General features: G+C 40.6%; 1 protein-coding gene across 6 annotated transcripts in view; it reads left to right on the top strand.

Moving 5' to 3' along the window:
* Nucleotides 1-15,852, top strand: part of LOC128733096 (kinesin-like protein Klp10A) — a 155,074-nt gene that overhangs the window by 61,432 nt on the left and 77,790 nt on the right. For all 6 annotated transcript variants that reach the window (XR_008411861.1, XM_053826708.1, XM_053826705.1 and 3 more), the window contains one exon: nt 12,111-12,334. Coding sequence is in view for 5 of the 6 variants with exons in the window: in XM_053826708.1 (XP_053682683.1) it covers nt 12,111-12,334 (224 nt within the window). In the remaining variant the exon portion in view is untranslated. The remainder of the gene's footprint in view (nt 1-12,110; nt 12,335-15,852) is intronic.

Raw genomic sequence — 15,852 nt, 5'->3', positions numbered from 1 at the left:
ACCGAGAGAAGGTTCTGCATCAAATTTCATTAGTCCAGAACCGTTTTTTGGAGGCAGGGAGTGTGCTCTGAAAACCGAAATAAGAAAATGGGAACTATCCATGGTAGAATCAAATTGGAACGCCGCGAATACATCCAGACAAGCAAAAATATTCATAAGACCAAGTGCAGCAAAAGCCGGGAAATTATTAAATCTTAGTAAAAAAGATCTTCGGGTAATTACTGGTCTGTTGACCGGTCACTGCCCAAGCAGATATCACTTAAACAAAATAGGTAACCTAAAGCCTAACTGGCACCGCGTGCTATGTCAACCAATGTCAATTATACCTTGCTTCTGACAGTATATCTAACTAGCACCAAATCAAATATTCCTTATTCAACAATATTTCTTATCAATGGACGCAGTTGTAATATGGCTCTACAGAAGAGAACAAAACTGGCAGACGCACTATAATCGCTAAACAGATTTCAAGGCAGCGTACGATTCAGCAATGCGAAATGAGTTATGCCGGATTATGTTTGAATGCTTAAGCGGTAGTTTTTTTAAAGACATTAAGCCGTGTGAATAAAAGAGTTTTTTTTAACCTTTTCCAAAAAGGATTACACGGGAAAAGCAAAGTAATCTGTTGTATGCATACGGCTTATTGTCATTGCGACCAGTATTTTGATCAGTTGTTACAGGTACAATGACCGTACAGGTGTTTTATTCTGCACTTTATTCTTTTTGCAATATTTCTGTAGAGTAAGTGAATTGCTATTTATAATCCATGCTTAAGACTCGACATTTTTGCTCTTTACTTCTTTTATGCTGTTTACTACTTTTCAATAAATCATTAATAGTATAATTTGCCCTTGGAGAAAAAGCTTCATTGCGCACCTCGAGCAACTAGCCCCTCTTGTAAGGTGTGTATGTGTGTGTTTTTTCCTTACTACTTTTGCATCACCAATCTCATCCTTAGAAAATCAGGTAGTGGAACAAGCTATAATTTGCCTTTGACGAAGAGGCTTCATAACGCTCCTCAAGCTAGTACCATTCTTATTACTTGCCACGGCAAGCGGCTCCTTTGTTGGTAAATGCAGAATACAGAAGGAAGCAAGGAAGTATTTAAAGTAGCGAGGGAGACATCTTGGAATCTTGGACTCGGAGCTATGGCAGATAATTCGCGAGGACGGTTTTCAGAACTGTCATTTCTGAACAAATGCGACGAAAACCGAATGTAGGGAAGGAAGAGTCTCAAACGATTTGGCTGAGTACAAACTGAATGTGTAGAATGGCGTAAGTGTATGGACTTATTGGATATTGAACATGCTTCTAAGTTTTGCGAACGATCGATATGGTTATCGTTATCCCATCGACGTTAACCGTAGAGTCATAGAATACTTTTACGAACTGCGTAGCTAGATAAGGTCTCTGCCAAATCGAAGTATATGGTGTCTGGTAGAGAACGTGGTAGCTCTTCGGGTGTTTCAACTGCGGTGGTGATAGTTTTGAAGTGGTCGACGAATTTGTTCAACTTGGTATATTAGTGACATGTGACAACGATATGAACCGTGAAATAAAAAAGCAAATAGCAGCGGCTGCCAACAGGGCCGTCTGCGGATTACGTAGCCAGCTGAGGTCCCGTAGCCTGGGACTCCGTGCGAAACTCGCGCTCTATAAGATACTAATTTTTCCCGGTAGTACTATACAACCATGAAGCGTCGACGTTAAAAGAAATCGACTGATGAGCTCTTAGTGTTTGCCGAAATTTGCCAGCCACGTAGCAAGGATGCCGGATGAGAGACCAACGAATACAATATTATACAATATTCAACAGAGATTCAACAGATTTCTGAAGGAGTTAGAACCACGTATCGTCTTTTATCTGGTGACTTCTGTTGAAGGTTTAGTCACTACCCGAGCAGGGGTTTAGAGCAAATTGAAAACAAAATTTGATATCTTGATGTAACGGATTTTGAATACTCGGAGTGATTTCATTTTGGTCGACTTAGCGGTTAAAATATCAAAATTGATTGCAAAAATTCCACGCCGTGAAATTAAATTGAATACTACTTTTGCTATCAAAAATATCAAACGGAATACTAATCTTGCTGTTACACAATATTAATAGGAAAACAGAATTAGTTATCATTTTACTATCATATCATCATCATTTTGCTATCATCATATAATTTGAACCAACCATTTTACTAGAAAAAAATTTAAGTGAGAATAGATTGATCTAAATATTTAAGGTTTATTTACATCATATATAGAATCTACCAACACATTTTCTTTCAATAAAAATGAAAGCAAAATGATAGCAAAGTCTGATACATCATAAGTGCCATTTTGAGTTGGTAACAAAACATGTTTTCTATTTGATATCAACAGCAGAATATGTAATAATTTTGATATACTTTTGTTGTGAATCCTTGCTCGGGTAGTCACATTGATTATTAATACTAGCATTAACCGATTGTATTCAAACGAAATTCGTGCGGATCGTTCTAACATACACCCCGGCTGAATCGGTACACTATTTGGCTATCAAATGCTCTCTGTTACTGGCTGAAATCTTATATGACAAACCGGCAGGGATATGTAAAGATAGGATCGATTGTATCGACAACATTCACTACGCAGTGCGGTGTTTCTCAGGGAAGTAATTTAGGACCTCTTCTATTCGCTCTCTTCTTCAATTATATTTGCCAATTTGCCTGATCCTATCAAATGACTTTGCGCTGGTCTACGCGGGTGATTTGAAGATTTACCTCGCCATCCGCAAGTTAGATAATTCTTCCCGTCTACAAAGTAAGCTTGACAGGTTTACCAGATGGCGCCGACTATATCACTTCGTGATTAGTATAGTAAAGTGCTGTTGAATTTCTTATCGTCGTCTGAAGAATCCTGTTCTGTACTACTCTACTAGACGTTCTGTTAGATTACCAACTGACTTTTCAAATGCACTACGCATCTATGTAATGAAGGTCAATCGCCAGCTTAGTTTCATTTCGAAAGTTGCTGCCAATTTCACCAATCCGCTGTGTATTCGCGCATTGTACTGCTCATTGGTAAGATCTATTCTCGAATTCGCGTCAATTGTATGATTACCCTATGAAGAATTGTGGATTTCCTAAATCGAATCAGTGCAGCATAAGTTACGCGCTATGAAGTGTTCCATGGACACATCCGCAAGATTTGCCTTCTTATTCTTATATTATTATTACTAGCTGACCCGACAAACTTCGTATTGCCACAAATTAACCTGTGTTGTACATAAATCATGAATCTCGGATGATCTTTGTCACAATCTCGAGTTTTGCAAGCCCCCCAGTGAAAAAATTTCTGCCATCTAAAACTCCCACATGCCAAATTTGGTTCCATTTGATTGATTAGTTCTCGAGATAAGAGGAAATTTGCATTTCATTTGTATGGAAGCCCACCCTCTTAAAGGGGAGATGGGCCATAACCCGTTTTCTAAAGAAGAGAGGGGTCTCAATTCACCATAGAAAAAAATCTTGCTTCCAAAACCACTTACATGTCAAATTTGATTCCATTTGGTTGATTAGTTCTCGAGTTATGAGGAAATTTGTTTTTCATTTGTATAGGAGCCCACCCCCTCTTAAAGTGGGGAAATCCATAGAAAATATACCATAGAAAATATTCTTGCCTACAAAAACACCCACATGATAAATTTGGTTCCATTTGCTTGATTAGTTCTAGAGTTATGAGGAAATTTGTATTTCGTTTGTATGTTTGTATGAGAGCCCCCCCCCCTCTTAAAAAGGTAAGGGGTCCTAATTCATCATAGAAAAAATGGTTGCATCCAAAAACACCCACATGCCAAATATGGTTCCATTTGCTTGATTAGTTCTCGAATTATGAGGAAATTTGTATTTTATTTGTGTAGAAGCACCCCCTCTTAAAGTTGGGAGGGGTCCTAATTCTCCATAGAAAATATTTTTGCCTCCAGAAACCTTCACATGCCAAATTTGGTTCTATTTGCTTGATTAGTTCTCGAGTTATGAGGAAATTTGTATTTCGTTTGTATAGGAGTCCCCCCTCTTAAAGTTGGGAGGGGTCCTAATTCACCATAGAAAATATTCTTGCCCTCGAAAACTTTCACATGCCAAATTTGGTTTCATTTGCTTGATTAGCTCTCGAGTTATGAGGAAATTTGTATTTCTTTTGTACAGGAGCCCCCCTCCCTCCTAAAATGAGGAGGGGTCCCAGTTCATCATATATATTATATGTACGAATTATATGAAAATTTTTCCAAGAACGGTACAGTGAAGTTACAGCATAAAGTGTAGTAAACAGTAAAATTCATTGTAATCGTAAAGTTTTTACATTAAGGCGAAACCGAAAGTGGCTAACGTTATTGTGTTAGTGCGACAAACACTGTACTGTACATCTCAAGTGTTTGTTAAAAACCTAAACGTTTATTTGAATATTGCATTAGTATTGGTAATATATGTCAAATAGCGGAGCTTGCAAACATAAACAGCTGATCCGCAGCCAACCGCACTGACTACAAACATCCCGAAAAAAGGTTTGTTTTCTTTATCAAGGCATTCCGATTCAATCAAAATTAACAGCAGCAATTGAATAATGCGTAGGATCACTAGGATGTTTAATTAATCCGCTTGCATCGGATTGCGTTTTTGATTACTACGTTTGCGTTTTGTTTGTTTACCTCACTCTAAGCTCATCGATGCGGCGAAAGTTGAAAGCTCTTTAAAAGCTCATTGATGTGACGAAAGTTTGATACTGTGTTGCTGCTTTTTCGGAAATCGCTAGTTCAACGAAATATGTGCGCAACCAAATATCTATTAACTAATTCCAAATTATACATTGGTCGCTTTTATGAACACGTAATGATCGATATGATCAGTTAAATTTATTTTCCATTAGCAATTATGTTTTGCTGAGCGTTTATCGATACATAGCAGATCGATAAATTGAATTACAAGTTTTAGGAAACTATAACAGCGCTGGAAGCACTGATTACGTGGCGAAAGCGTACTCTGCCAATTCAGATGCATTTTTAAGGTGCAAACCAATACATGCTTCGAATGGTAGCCATTTACCCAGCCATCTTTGAGCCACTTTAGGTTTCCCCTTAATATGAACACATTATATGAAAAAATTTCCAAAAACGGTACAGTGAAGTTACAGCATAAAGTGTTGTAAACAGTAAAATTCATAGTAACCGTAATGTTTTTCAATTAATATTCGTAATGCATTTCTATGCGGGTAATCACTCCCTTATTCGCTGTAAAATTGGCGGTTTTCATTAAAATTTACTGTGACTACTATCTAGTAGACTACTATTTTACTATCGTAAAATAAATTCAAGACTCCAAAATCTCCCATATGCCAAATTTGGTTCCATTTGCTTGATTAGTTCTCAAGTTATAAGGAAATTTGAATTTCATTTGTTTGGGAGCTCCCCTCTTAAAAGGGGAAGGGGTCGTAATTCACCATAGAAAAAATTTCTGCCATCTAAAACTCCCACATGCCAAATTTGGTTCCATTTGATTGATTAGTTCTCGAGATAAGAGGAAATTTGCATTTCATTTGTATGGAAGCCCACCCTCTTAAAGGAGAGATGGGCCATAACTCGCTTTCTAAAGAAGAGAGAGGTCTCAATTCACCATAGAAAAAAATCTTGCATCCAAAACCACTTACATGTCAAATTTGGTTCCATTTGCTTGATTAGTTCTCGAGTTATGAGGAAATTTGTTTTTCATTTGTATAGGAGCCCCCCCTCTTAAAGTGGGGGAATCCATAGAAAATATTCTTGCCTACAAAACACCCACATGATAAATTTGGTTCCATTTGCTTGATTTGTTCTAGAGTTATGAGGAAATTTGCATTTCGTTTGTATGAGAGCCCCCCCTCTTAAAAAGGTAAGGGGTCCTAATTCATCACAGAAAAAATGGTTGCCTCCAAAAACACCCACATGCCAAATATGGTTCCATTTGCTTGATTAGTTCTCGAGGTATGAGGAAATTTGTATTTCATTTGTATAGGAGCCCCCCCTCCTAAAGTGAGGAAGGGTACCAGTTCATCATAGAAAAAAATTTGTCTCCAAAACCACCCACTTGTCAAATTTGGTTCCATTTGCTTGATTAGTTCTCGAGTTATGAGAAAATTTGTATTTCATTTGTATAGGAGCCCCCCTTCCTAAAGTGGGGAGGGGTCCCAATTCATCATAGAAAAAAATTTTGTCTCCAAAAACACCCACGTGCCAAAGTTTGTTCCATTTGCTTGATTAGTTCTCGAGTTATGAGGAAATTTGTATTTCGTTTGTATAGGAGCCCCCCCCTCTTAAAGTGGGGAGGGGTCCTTATTTACCATAGAAAATATTCTTGCCCTCGAAAACTTTCACATGCCAAATTTTGTTCCATTTGCTTGATTAGTTCTTCAGTTATGAGGAAATTTGTATTTCATGTGTATAGGATCCCCCCCTCCTAAAACGGGTAGGGGTCCCAATTCATCATAGAAAAAATTTTTGTCTCCAAAAACACCCACATGCCAAATTTGGTTCCATTTGCTTAATCACTTCTCGAGTTATGAGGAAAATTGTGTTTCTTTGGTACAGGAGCCCCCCCTCTTAAAGTGGGGAGGAGTCCTAATTTACTATAGAAAATATTCTTGCCCTCGAAAACCTTCACATGCCAAATTTGGTTCCATTTGCTTGATTAGTTCTCGAGTTGTGAGGAAATTTGTATGGAAGCCCCCCCTTTTAAAGAGGAGAGGAGTTATAATTCCCCTTATAAAGAGGGGAGGGGTCTCAATTTACCATAGAATAAATTCTTGTCACCGAAAACACCCACATGCCAAATTTTGTTCTATTTGCTTGATTAGTTGTCGAGTTATGCAGAAATTTGTGTTTCATTTGTATGGGAGCCCCCCCTGTTAGTGGGGGGAGGGGTTTCTAACCATCACTAAAACCTTTCCTGGCCCCAAAAAACCTCTACATGCATATTTTCATGCCGATTGGTTCAGTAGTTTTCGATTCTATAAGGAACATGCGGACAGACAGACAGACAGACAGACAGAAATCCTTCTTTATAGGTATAGATTTATATGTAATACGATGTAAAGATCATCAAGACCACCTATAGTTGGATGATTTTTTATACAATAAACAAGAACTAACGCACTTGTTCCAATAGACATTTATGTGCATATTATATGAACTATAGTACACAGATATTTTAAACATGTCCGAATATCTCGACAAAAAGTTAAACCATCAGATTTCTAACAAAAACGATCTTCTAAAGCACTTGATGTACGAACGGGACAAAATTATGACCGTATACGCGAAAAAACTCATAGACAGCATTCCAAAATGACTAAAGGCAGTTGCAATGAGCAAGAGATGCCATATTAAATACGAATCCTCAAAATTAGGTCACATCTGCGAAATCAAGATTGTTAATTCGAGTCCTGTCTTCTTCAGCATAGAGCCGGGGTGGCTCGTGCTGTTTCAAGCACTCGTCTCCATTCAACTCGGTCTTGGGCCACTCGTCGCCAATTTCCTAGTCGTCTCAGAAGTCGCAAATCGCTTTCGACCTGGTCGAGCCATCGTGCACGTTGGGCCTCCCTGTTCCTGGTGCCGGTGGGGTTGTAGCCAGGGATGCCACATATAATTCTGTGTTTTTTGTTGAAAAAATCTAACAATCTGTACGACAAGGAAAAATATCTGTGCAAAAATCTGTCCAATGCAAAACAATGAGAGTGAAAGAGATAGAGAGTCATTTTGCTGACTATTTCCGTCTCTTTCACTCTCATGTAAAAGCTCAAAAATCTGTTTAATCTGTGTAATTTGGCGAAAATCTGTATTCTATGCATACAGATTCTGTACAGGTGATTTCTTTCAAATATCTGTTAAACACAGAATAATCTGTGCATGTGGCAACCCTGGTTGTAGCCTGCTGATTTTCGCTAGATGTACGATGGGAGTCTCCCCAAGCCTGTAGCTCGTGATTCATACGCCTCCATCACTCTCCGCTTTCAGTTTGTACTCCGTCAAATATCGTCCGCAACACTTTCCACTCGAACACGGCAAGGGCGCGTATGTCCTCCGTGAGCGCACGGCTTCAAGTCCATAAAGAACTACGGATCTAATAAGGGTGTTGTACATTGCTAGTTTCGTGCGGTGACGTATGCTTCTTGATCGTAGCGTTTTACAAAGGGCAAAGTAGGCCCGATTTCCCGCTTGAATGCGCCGCTGGATCTCCTTACTAGTGTTGTTGTCCGCGGTCGCAAATCGTGCCTCTCGTTTCGATGCCCGCTCGTCGGATCACCCCCTCAAGAGCGATGTTGAACAGCATGCAGGATAAACCGACTCCTTGTCTCAACCCTCGCCGCGTCTCGAAGGGACTCGACAGTGTCCTAGAGAGGCGTATGAAAGACATCACTCGATCCAATGTAGCTCTGATCAGTCGTGTCAGTTTGTCCGGAAAACCGTGTTCGTGCATTATCTGCCATAGCTTGTCTCGATAGACTGTATCGTATGCTGCTTTGAAATCAATAAAGATGTGATGCGTGGGCACGTCGTACTCCCGATATTTCTGCAAGATCTGTCGGATAGTAAAAATTCGGTCCGTAGTTGCGCGAGCCCCCATGAAACCCGCCTGATAACTCCCTACGAAACCTTGGACTATCGGTGACAACCGGCGTTACAGGATCTGGGAGAATATCTTGTAGGCGCCGTTTAACAGCGTAACACCGCGATAGTTGCAGCAGTCTAGCCGATCACCCTTTTTGTAGATGGGACAAACCACTCCTTCCATCCATTCCTCCGGTAGCTTTACTAGCGTTTCTTCGCCATGTTTATAAAGCTCTGCCAGTAGGCGGTCCTTTCCAGCGGCTTTATTGGTCTTCAGCAGCCCGATTTCTCGTTTGAATTCTTGGAGATCAGGTGCTAGGACATTACTATCTTCCATGGGTGCTCCTAGGTTAATTTCTTCGCCATTGAGGTGTTCATCTGTCGACCACCTCGCGCTCGTTTGTGATTAGATTCTCTCCCTCGTCCCTACACATGTCAAGTTTCGGTGTGTAGCCCTTCCGAGTTTGGTTCACCTTCTCATTAAACTTGCGCGTGTCATTAGCTCGGAATAGTTGCTCTAATTCTTTACGATCTCTGTCCTTCTTCTGGCGCTTTTTCCTCCGCAGGATCGTGGTCAACTGGTTCCTAGCTCGTCGGTATTTGGCCAGGTTCTCTCTAGTGGCAATACTTAGATAATTTTTCCAAGCAGTTTTTTCCCCTCCACCGCTTATTGGCATTTCCCATCAAACCAATCATTTTGTGTACCCTGAGGCTCAATACTTAGTGCCGCGGTAGCGGCCTCTCCGATGGCCGAGCGTATTCTGCCCCAACCGTCTTCGAGGTTTGAAGCACCTAACTCCTCGGAAGAATGCAGTGCCTCATTCAGTATTCGTGCGTGGTTCTTGTCAGCTTTCGGGTTATCTAGCTGCCTGATGTTCAGCCGAGGAGGGCGGCTTTGACGTGTCCGGTATACGGCGGACAGCTTTGAGCGCACATGTACTGCTACTAGGTAATGGTCAGAATCAATATCCGTACCCGGTCGGGAGCGTACGTTCTTGATGTTAGAGAAAAATCGGCCTTCTATGAGAACGTGGTCAATTTGGATCATTGTACGTGTACGGTCAAGTGATCTCCAGGTGGCTTTGTGGGTATCTTTGCACGGAAAAAAGGTGCTTCGGATCATCAGGCCTCGGGAAGCAGCGAAGTTTATACATCGTGGGCCGTTATCGTTCGTGTCGGTGTGCAGGCTATGGGGTCCTACCACCGGTCTATATATTTCTTCCCTACCGACCTGGGCGTTCATATCCCCGATGACGATCTTGATGTCCCGTGGCGAGCAGCTGTCCTACGTTGCCTCCAGCCTCGCGTAGAACGCTTCTTTCTCATCGTCGAGTATACCTTCATGCGGGCAGTGCACGTTTCTTCTCTCCTCTGTAGGGTGCTCTTACCACTGCGTCCATTATTTTGAACTATTATGGTTTGCCCCGTTTTATTATTTTACTATACGCTACAAGCTTACCTATCACTTATTGAGGAAGTGACAGGCTGGTAGCTGGAGCGAGACATGTGCCAATCAGGGATGACTAGGTTTATGAACCTAGTTACCCTGATCGGCGACGCCAACCAGATCTCCCCTTTTTGAGATACTGCAGTCTGCGTACTATGTGTGCTCCACGATTGCAGAGCAAGTGTTCCGAGGTTAAATACCATATTGTACGAAACTGAGATTCCGAAGATGATATTTACTCGGACAATGTTCTGTTGCAAGACCGGTAAGCTTGCTGAGATCTCTCTTATTGAGACTCAGCAACTTTTGAGTAACCCAGGGAATTGGAAAACGATTGTGTACGCTTTTTGCATTGTTTGTTTATCGCTCTCTGTCTATTGGGACAATATAATAGAAATATCACTGAACCCACTGTTCCAATTAATAGGACGCATATTCTTTCTCTCTCTCTCTCTCTCTCTCTCTCTCTCTCTCTCTCTCTCTCTCTGTGTCTCTCTTGTTCACAAAACATTTGACTTAGTCTACTAACTAGGTGGGGTGAGAACATTTCCTGAGCTTTTATTCTGCGCTATTTCTGCTCTTTCAGAAGAGTTGTAAGAGATTGAAATTCATTTAATTCGTAGCAGACAAATTATATCTTGATGTACCCCACCCCGTTTTGCTTCTATTTGCTTAACATTAAATGTTGATGCTTCAATTTTGTTATTTCGCAAATCGCCGGCCAGTGGTACAAGTGGATGGAATTTCAGAAAAACTAGAAAACAAATGAGATGCATTCCGCTTTATTTCAATGTTTCGTGCACAGTCAAATTAATTCACTGTAGGCCTAGTTCTTCTCTCTGATTTTCTATCAGATGGTATAATTGTATGGTGTATTGCAAGTTAATACAATTTTAAACATACAACGCAAAATGTTCAAATTGTCTGTTACAGTAGAAGGATAAAATTGAAGCACACATTTCTAAAATAGTTTTCAATCGATCCGTTTTGGCCTCTCCAACACTACACCGCGCCGACTGTTCCGTTAGCTAGAAATGCGATCACCGCCCCTCTCGCGCGCTATCACTTTCTTGCTTATGCCTCCGTGTTTTGGGTTCACCCCCGATTTGGCCGTTGTTGTTGCACTGCTGCTGCCGCTGCGTCCACGTGCAGACTCAAACTCAACCCAGTAACGGAGCGCGACGCAACAAGATTTGCCGAACCGACGGTGCCTCACTGCCAACGGAGTTCCCCAGATCTGTCTATTGGTGGCCGCTATTGGTGTACGTCTCTCCCACCATCGATCCCATCAATATCGCGCCACACCGATGGGAGAAACGAAAGGTTGTGAGAAACGTGTGACTCGCTGTCAGGTCTACGCGCGAGTAATAACAAACCGAAGAAGCAAAAAACACGCTATTATAACAACAACAACAACAACAACAACGAATGTGACGGGAACCAACAGCCGTCAAGTTTGAGAATCAAGTCAACCGAATCGGATCGCAGTAGCAGCAGGCTTTCCAGGCGAAGCGAAATGTGATATTGACTCAGTTTTTCATCCGTTTTCAAGCAAAGTGTTACCGTGTGTAATCGTTCAACTTTCCCAGACGACGGCCGGTGGTGATTGTTATTCGTTGCACAGTCCGTTTAGTGCTCAAGTCCTCGACAGTTCGATGACAGTTCCGAATGCACTGTGTGGTGCCTATTTGTCGATTTACCTATTCGGATCCAACTGCAAATCGTTGTTGTCCAGTGCATAGTGCCGTTGCTAGTGAAAATGCTTTGGTTGAAAAAACGTCTCACCTCGCTGTTTGGCGGTGGAAAGTCCCGCAATCGGGACAAAAGTGTTGAAAAACTGTTTCAAACAACGGGAGAACCGCACAATCATTGCCATTTGAGTGCCGGGGTTGGAAGTTCTAAATCATCCGTATTGAACAAATCGAAAAAACACGATGAAAAGTCAAGCAAATGCCGCTGTCAAAAAGTTATTTCCCAATGTAAAAGTTTATTTCTAGCTGAAACCGTTGTAACGAAATTAATGAGTGTCCTTTTCGATGTCCATTTCAATTGCAGGTCGCGTACATTCCGCCATGGTGTCCCGGATCCACGAGGCGTCACGCTCGGTCACCGTCGAGTGGTACGAGCGTGGCGAAACCAAGGGCAAGGAAGTCGAGCTGGATATGCTGCTCGAGCTGAACAAACCGGAACTGCTGACCGATGCGGCCAACAGCGACACTACGTTAGTGCCACAGCTTAGAAAGGATCACATTACCCCGGCACCTGCCAACCTTGCTAGGGTGAGTACTTGCAGTGATTTGGCGCATTCAGAAAGCGCAGACCTTGTAACAGTTTACTTTTGCGTTCGATCAACAAGGAAACATGCTTCATCCTTCCGGACTCGGGCATCGTTATGAGCGCGTTGTCATCGTCTTCAGCAGAGTACGAAAATATCGAGCTAACAAGTTGAAACCGGGTCAGGTCAGGTCCTGAATTTCGCGAACAGGCAAACAGACCATAACTTTCCTTCTTCCCCTTTAGTCATTCATACACCTTGATGCTTATCTGCGTAACGTTACATTACATTACTATGTCTCGCAAACGAATCTACCAAGCGTAACGGATTGAGCAAATCCGTACAAAACCCTGATATTAGAGGTGCTGTTGGCGACACGGTTTCGGCTGCCAATGCACCCACAGCCGCACAGCTCGAGTCGGTAGAAAATAAACTTTGAAAGTGGATCGTTCAATTTATTCAATTCGTTCATCAACCATAAACAGGCAACAATAACGTACCATATATGTATATGGCCAAAGTTCATCTAGTTATGTGTTGTTATTATTTTTTTCTAAAGTGCACAATATGTGAAAGATATTTTTTTCCCCTTCGCAGTGGCGGTTGTGGGTGTTTCACCTTCACATCACAACCGTTGGCGCTGCCAGGCACCATCCATTCGGGGTGCACGTTTTGGTGGTTCCCTTAGAAACCAATTTGCAATGAAGGCTGTGATCGAAACTGCACGGCAGGTTCGGTTGAGCTAGTTTGGTGCAATAAAAATGAGTATTTTGAACTTGATAAACAGTGGGCAAGCTCAAATTTGCGTTTTGGTTCGATGAGCTAGTTTAGAAACCGTTTGAATTTGCAAATGTTTGCAATCGTCTTTTGCAACCTTAAGATAGTTTTGCATTGACCATTCTGCCCGGATATTGCGTGCCATGGGTTCATTTTATGTTTGAAAATATTTTGCATTTTTTTGTTTTGGAATATGTAAAAGTAATCAACGTCAATATCGTTCAAAATAATCACTATGGATATGGTTTCCTTTTTTGAAAAAAGCAACAAGAGCATCAAGCTTCTCGGCAAACTGCTGTCTATACAGATAACTTTCACCAACTAGTCTCATCAATTCATCGTAACATATGAACATAAAAACTGTTTCTATTTTGCCTAAAAGTGCCAAACAGTTCATATTTTTTCTTTACTCTGCTTCTTTACTTGTATTTATGTAAGGAATTTTTTGCTTTACGATGCACGTTGGTTCAAAAGAACGAAACGTGGAACTTTATTCCCAGCATCTTTTGCTTTCGTTTTAGCAATAAAGTATTATTGAAACTTTTGTTCGTATTTATACTCCCTATAATCTGAAAAGTTGTCAAAAGTTAATTACGGTTTGCTTATAACTAACTTTTTTATGTCAGGAGATAGCGACATGGTTTCTCCGGCAAAGTTGTAGAATAAGTAGACATTTCTAGCTATATCGGGTCCAAAGTTATGCAACATTTTCTATGGAAACTTCTTAAAAATTAGTTTTTCATACTTAACTCACATACAAACAGGCATAATTCTCACTGTTCATTCCTTCGCACGCTGTAATAGTCATTCCAAATTTATTGTTGGCTAGGTATGTCGCCGTACTCGTCAAACTAGCGCTTTTTAAGGGTCCGACCACGGGAAATGGCCGAAAAACGATCATACACATAAGCATTCCAGTGCGGCGTGGAACAACTTCGGCTGAATAAAACGCCGCTCGTGGAAAACCACGATTCTCAAACTTTATGTACCTTTTTCTCAGAAACTACACAACGTATTGGAATAAACTTTTTTTTGTTTTGTTGGTAGTAGCTTGGCAAAGACTTTTATAACTTTTGAGATTCGTAAACAAAACACAGCTTGAGAAAAAAGAAAAAGAAGACAAAATTTTATTTTTTCAGGCATCTATTTTCATTTCGGAGGGATACTCCTGTTTTATGTCGATCATAGATGGTGCTGGTGTTAAATGCAGAATACGTATGACGATATTTTTTGTTGATTTTTCTTCCAAGAGTTGTATCTGTTTATCTGTGCTTAACTTTTGTTAGTTGCATTTTACACGCATACATTGTTCTAGGCAATTATCGAAGCACTCAAAACACACAGAACTCCACAAATCTCTGAAGCCTCTTCTTGCAAAGTTAACACATATCTAAACTTTACTTTTTCTTAACTTCACAAACCTACAGGATGGAAGGGGGCAAGTGGAGACGTGAAATCAGTGCTTCACCTTGAAGCTTAGCTGCCGCTACTAGCATAACAGTCCTATTTTTATAGGAAGCTCCATAGAAAATGAGTCTGTTTTGCGAGTAGCGACTGTTAGGTCCAGTACTACAAACCTGTATAAGTGCCGCTTGCCCAGGCTAGTAAAATTAAGGCAAAATAAAGCTTAATATGCGATAACTTTATTGGAAAAAGAGACTTGCAGCCTTCTGCAAAAACATGTGTTTTAAATGCTTCGATAATTGTGTAGAACAATGTGTTTTTGTAAAATGCAACTAGCAAAAGTTAAGTATGGTTAGCTAATTTTTAAGGAACTTTCAAAGAAAATGCTTTATCACTCTTTGCACTCCATGGAGATACAAATTCCATTTCTCCAAAGAAGTTGCTTGTTTTTACATTTCCACATTGCCGAAGCGACCGTGCCTCTATCTCCTAACACAAAGTAAGTTTTTGGAGTTTCATAATATTAAACTATGACTAACTTTTGATTAAATTTCAAGTTCTTACTTCATAAGAGACTATATTGGTAAAATAAAAGCAAAATACGTTGTGTCCTTTTGGACCATAGTACAATAATTGCTTCCTAAGATATGCATTTTTGAAGTGGATAAATTGTTCAGGAAACTCAAGTTTTTCTTACATTAACCAGGAACAACAAGATACGCTATCGTGTACAGTATTCCCCCAATAAGGACGCTAATAGGGACCGCGTTAATCGAAACCGTGTTAATGGAGTCTACGTAGCATATGGGAATTGACCTAAGTGGTTCCAACATGGAATAACTTGTGATCTTGACCGTATAGAACGTTGGTGTCTTCGACAAAGTTGTTCAGCAGATCGAGGGCTTTTCGTTGGATTGTAGTATTTCGGAATTGCCTCACTACATGGCGCTAGCGTAGATGTAATATTTTTGTAAAGACTGTATCTTGCGCTGCTGATTATCTAGAAAGTTGCGGTCTTCGGGAAGGTTACTTAAATGACTGCTACCTTCAACATGGTTTGGAAAATAATGCAGAATTGACTCAACGGACGGCGCTAGTGTATTTGTGATATTTTGTGTTTGCCATAATACTCATGATTTTGGTAATGTACAAGAAATTGTTTTCTTCGGAAAGGTTGTTTAAGTGACAGTGGTTATTTAACTAGTAACTAGGCGAAAAAAATAGAGATTTTTTAATCACGCAAAAAAAATTGAGATTTTCAGGAATGTTTACTTCTAATTTTAAGTCTAATCGTGAAACCCGAATCCACAGACTAACAGACGTAACACTTCCTTATAAATT

Source organism: Sabethes cyaneus, chromosome 1 (assembly GCF_943734655.1).
Source record: "Sabethes cyaneus chromosome 1, idSabCyanKW18_F2, whole genome shotgun sequence".
NCBI classification, from domain to species: domain Eukaryota; kingdom Metazoa; phylum Arthropoda; class Insecta; order Diptera; family Culicidae; genus Sabethes; species Sabethes cyaneus.
This window is presented reverse-complemented; position numbering and strand designations above follow the sequence as displayed.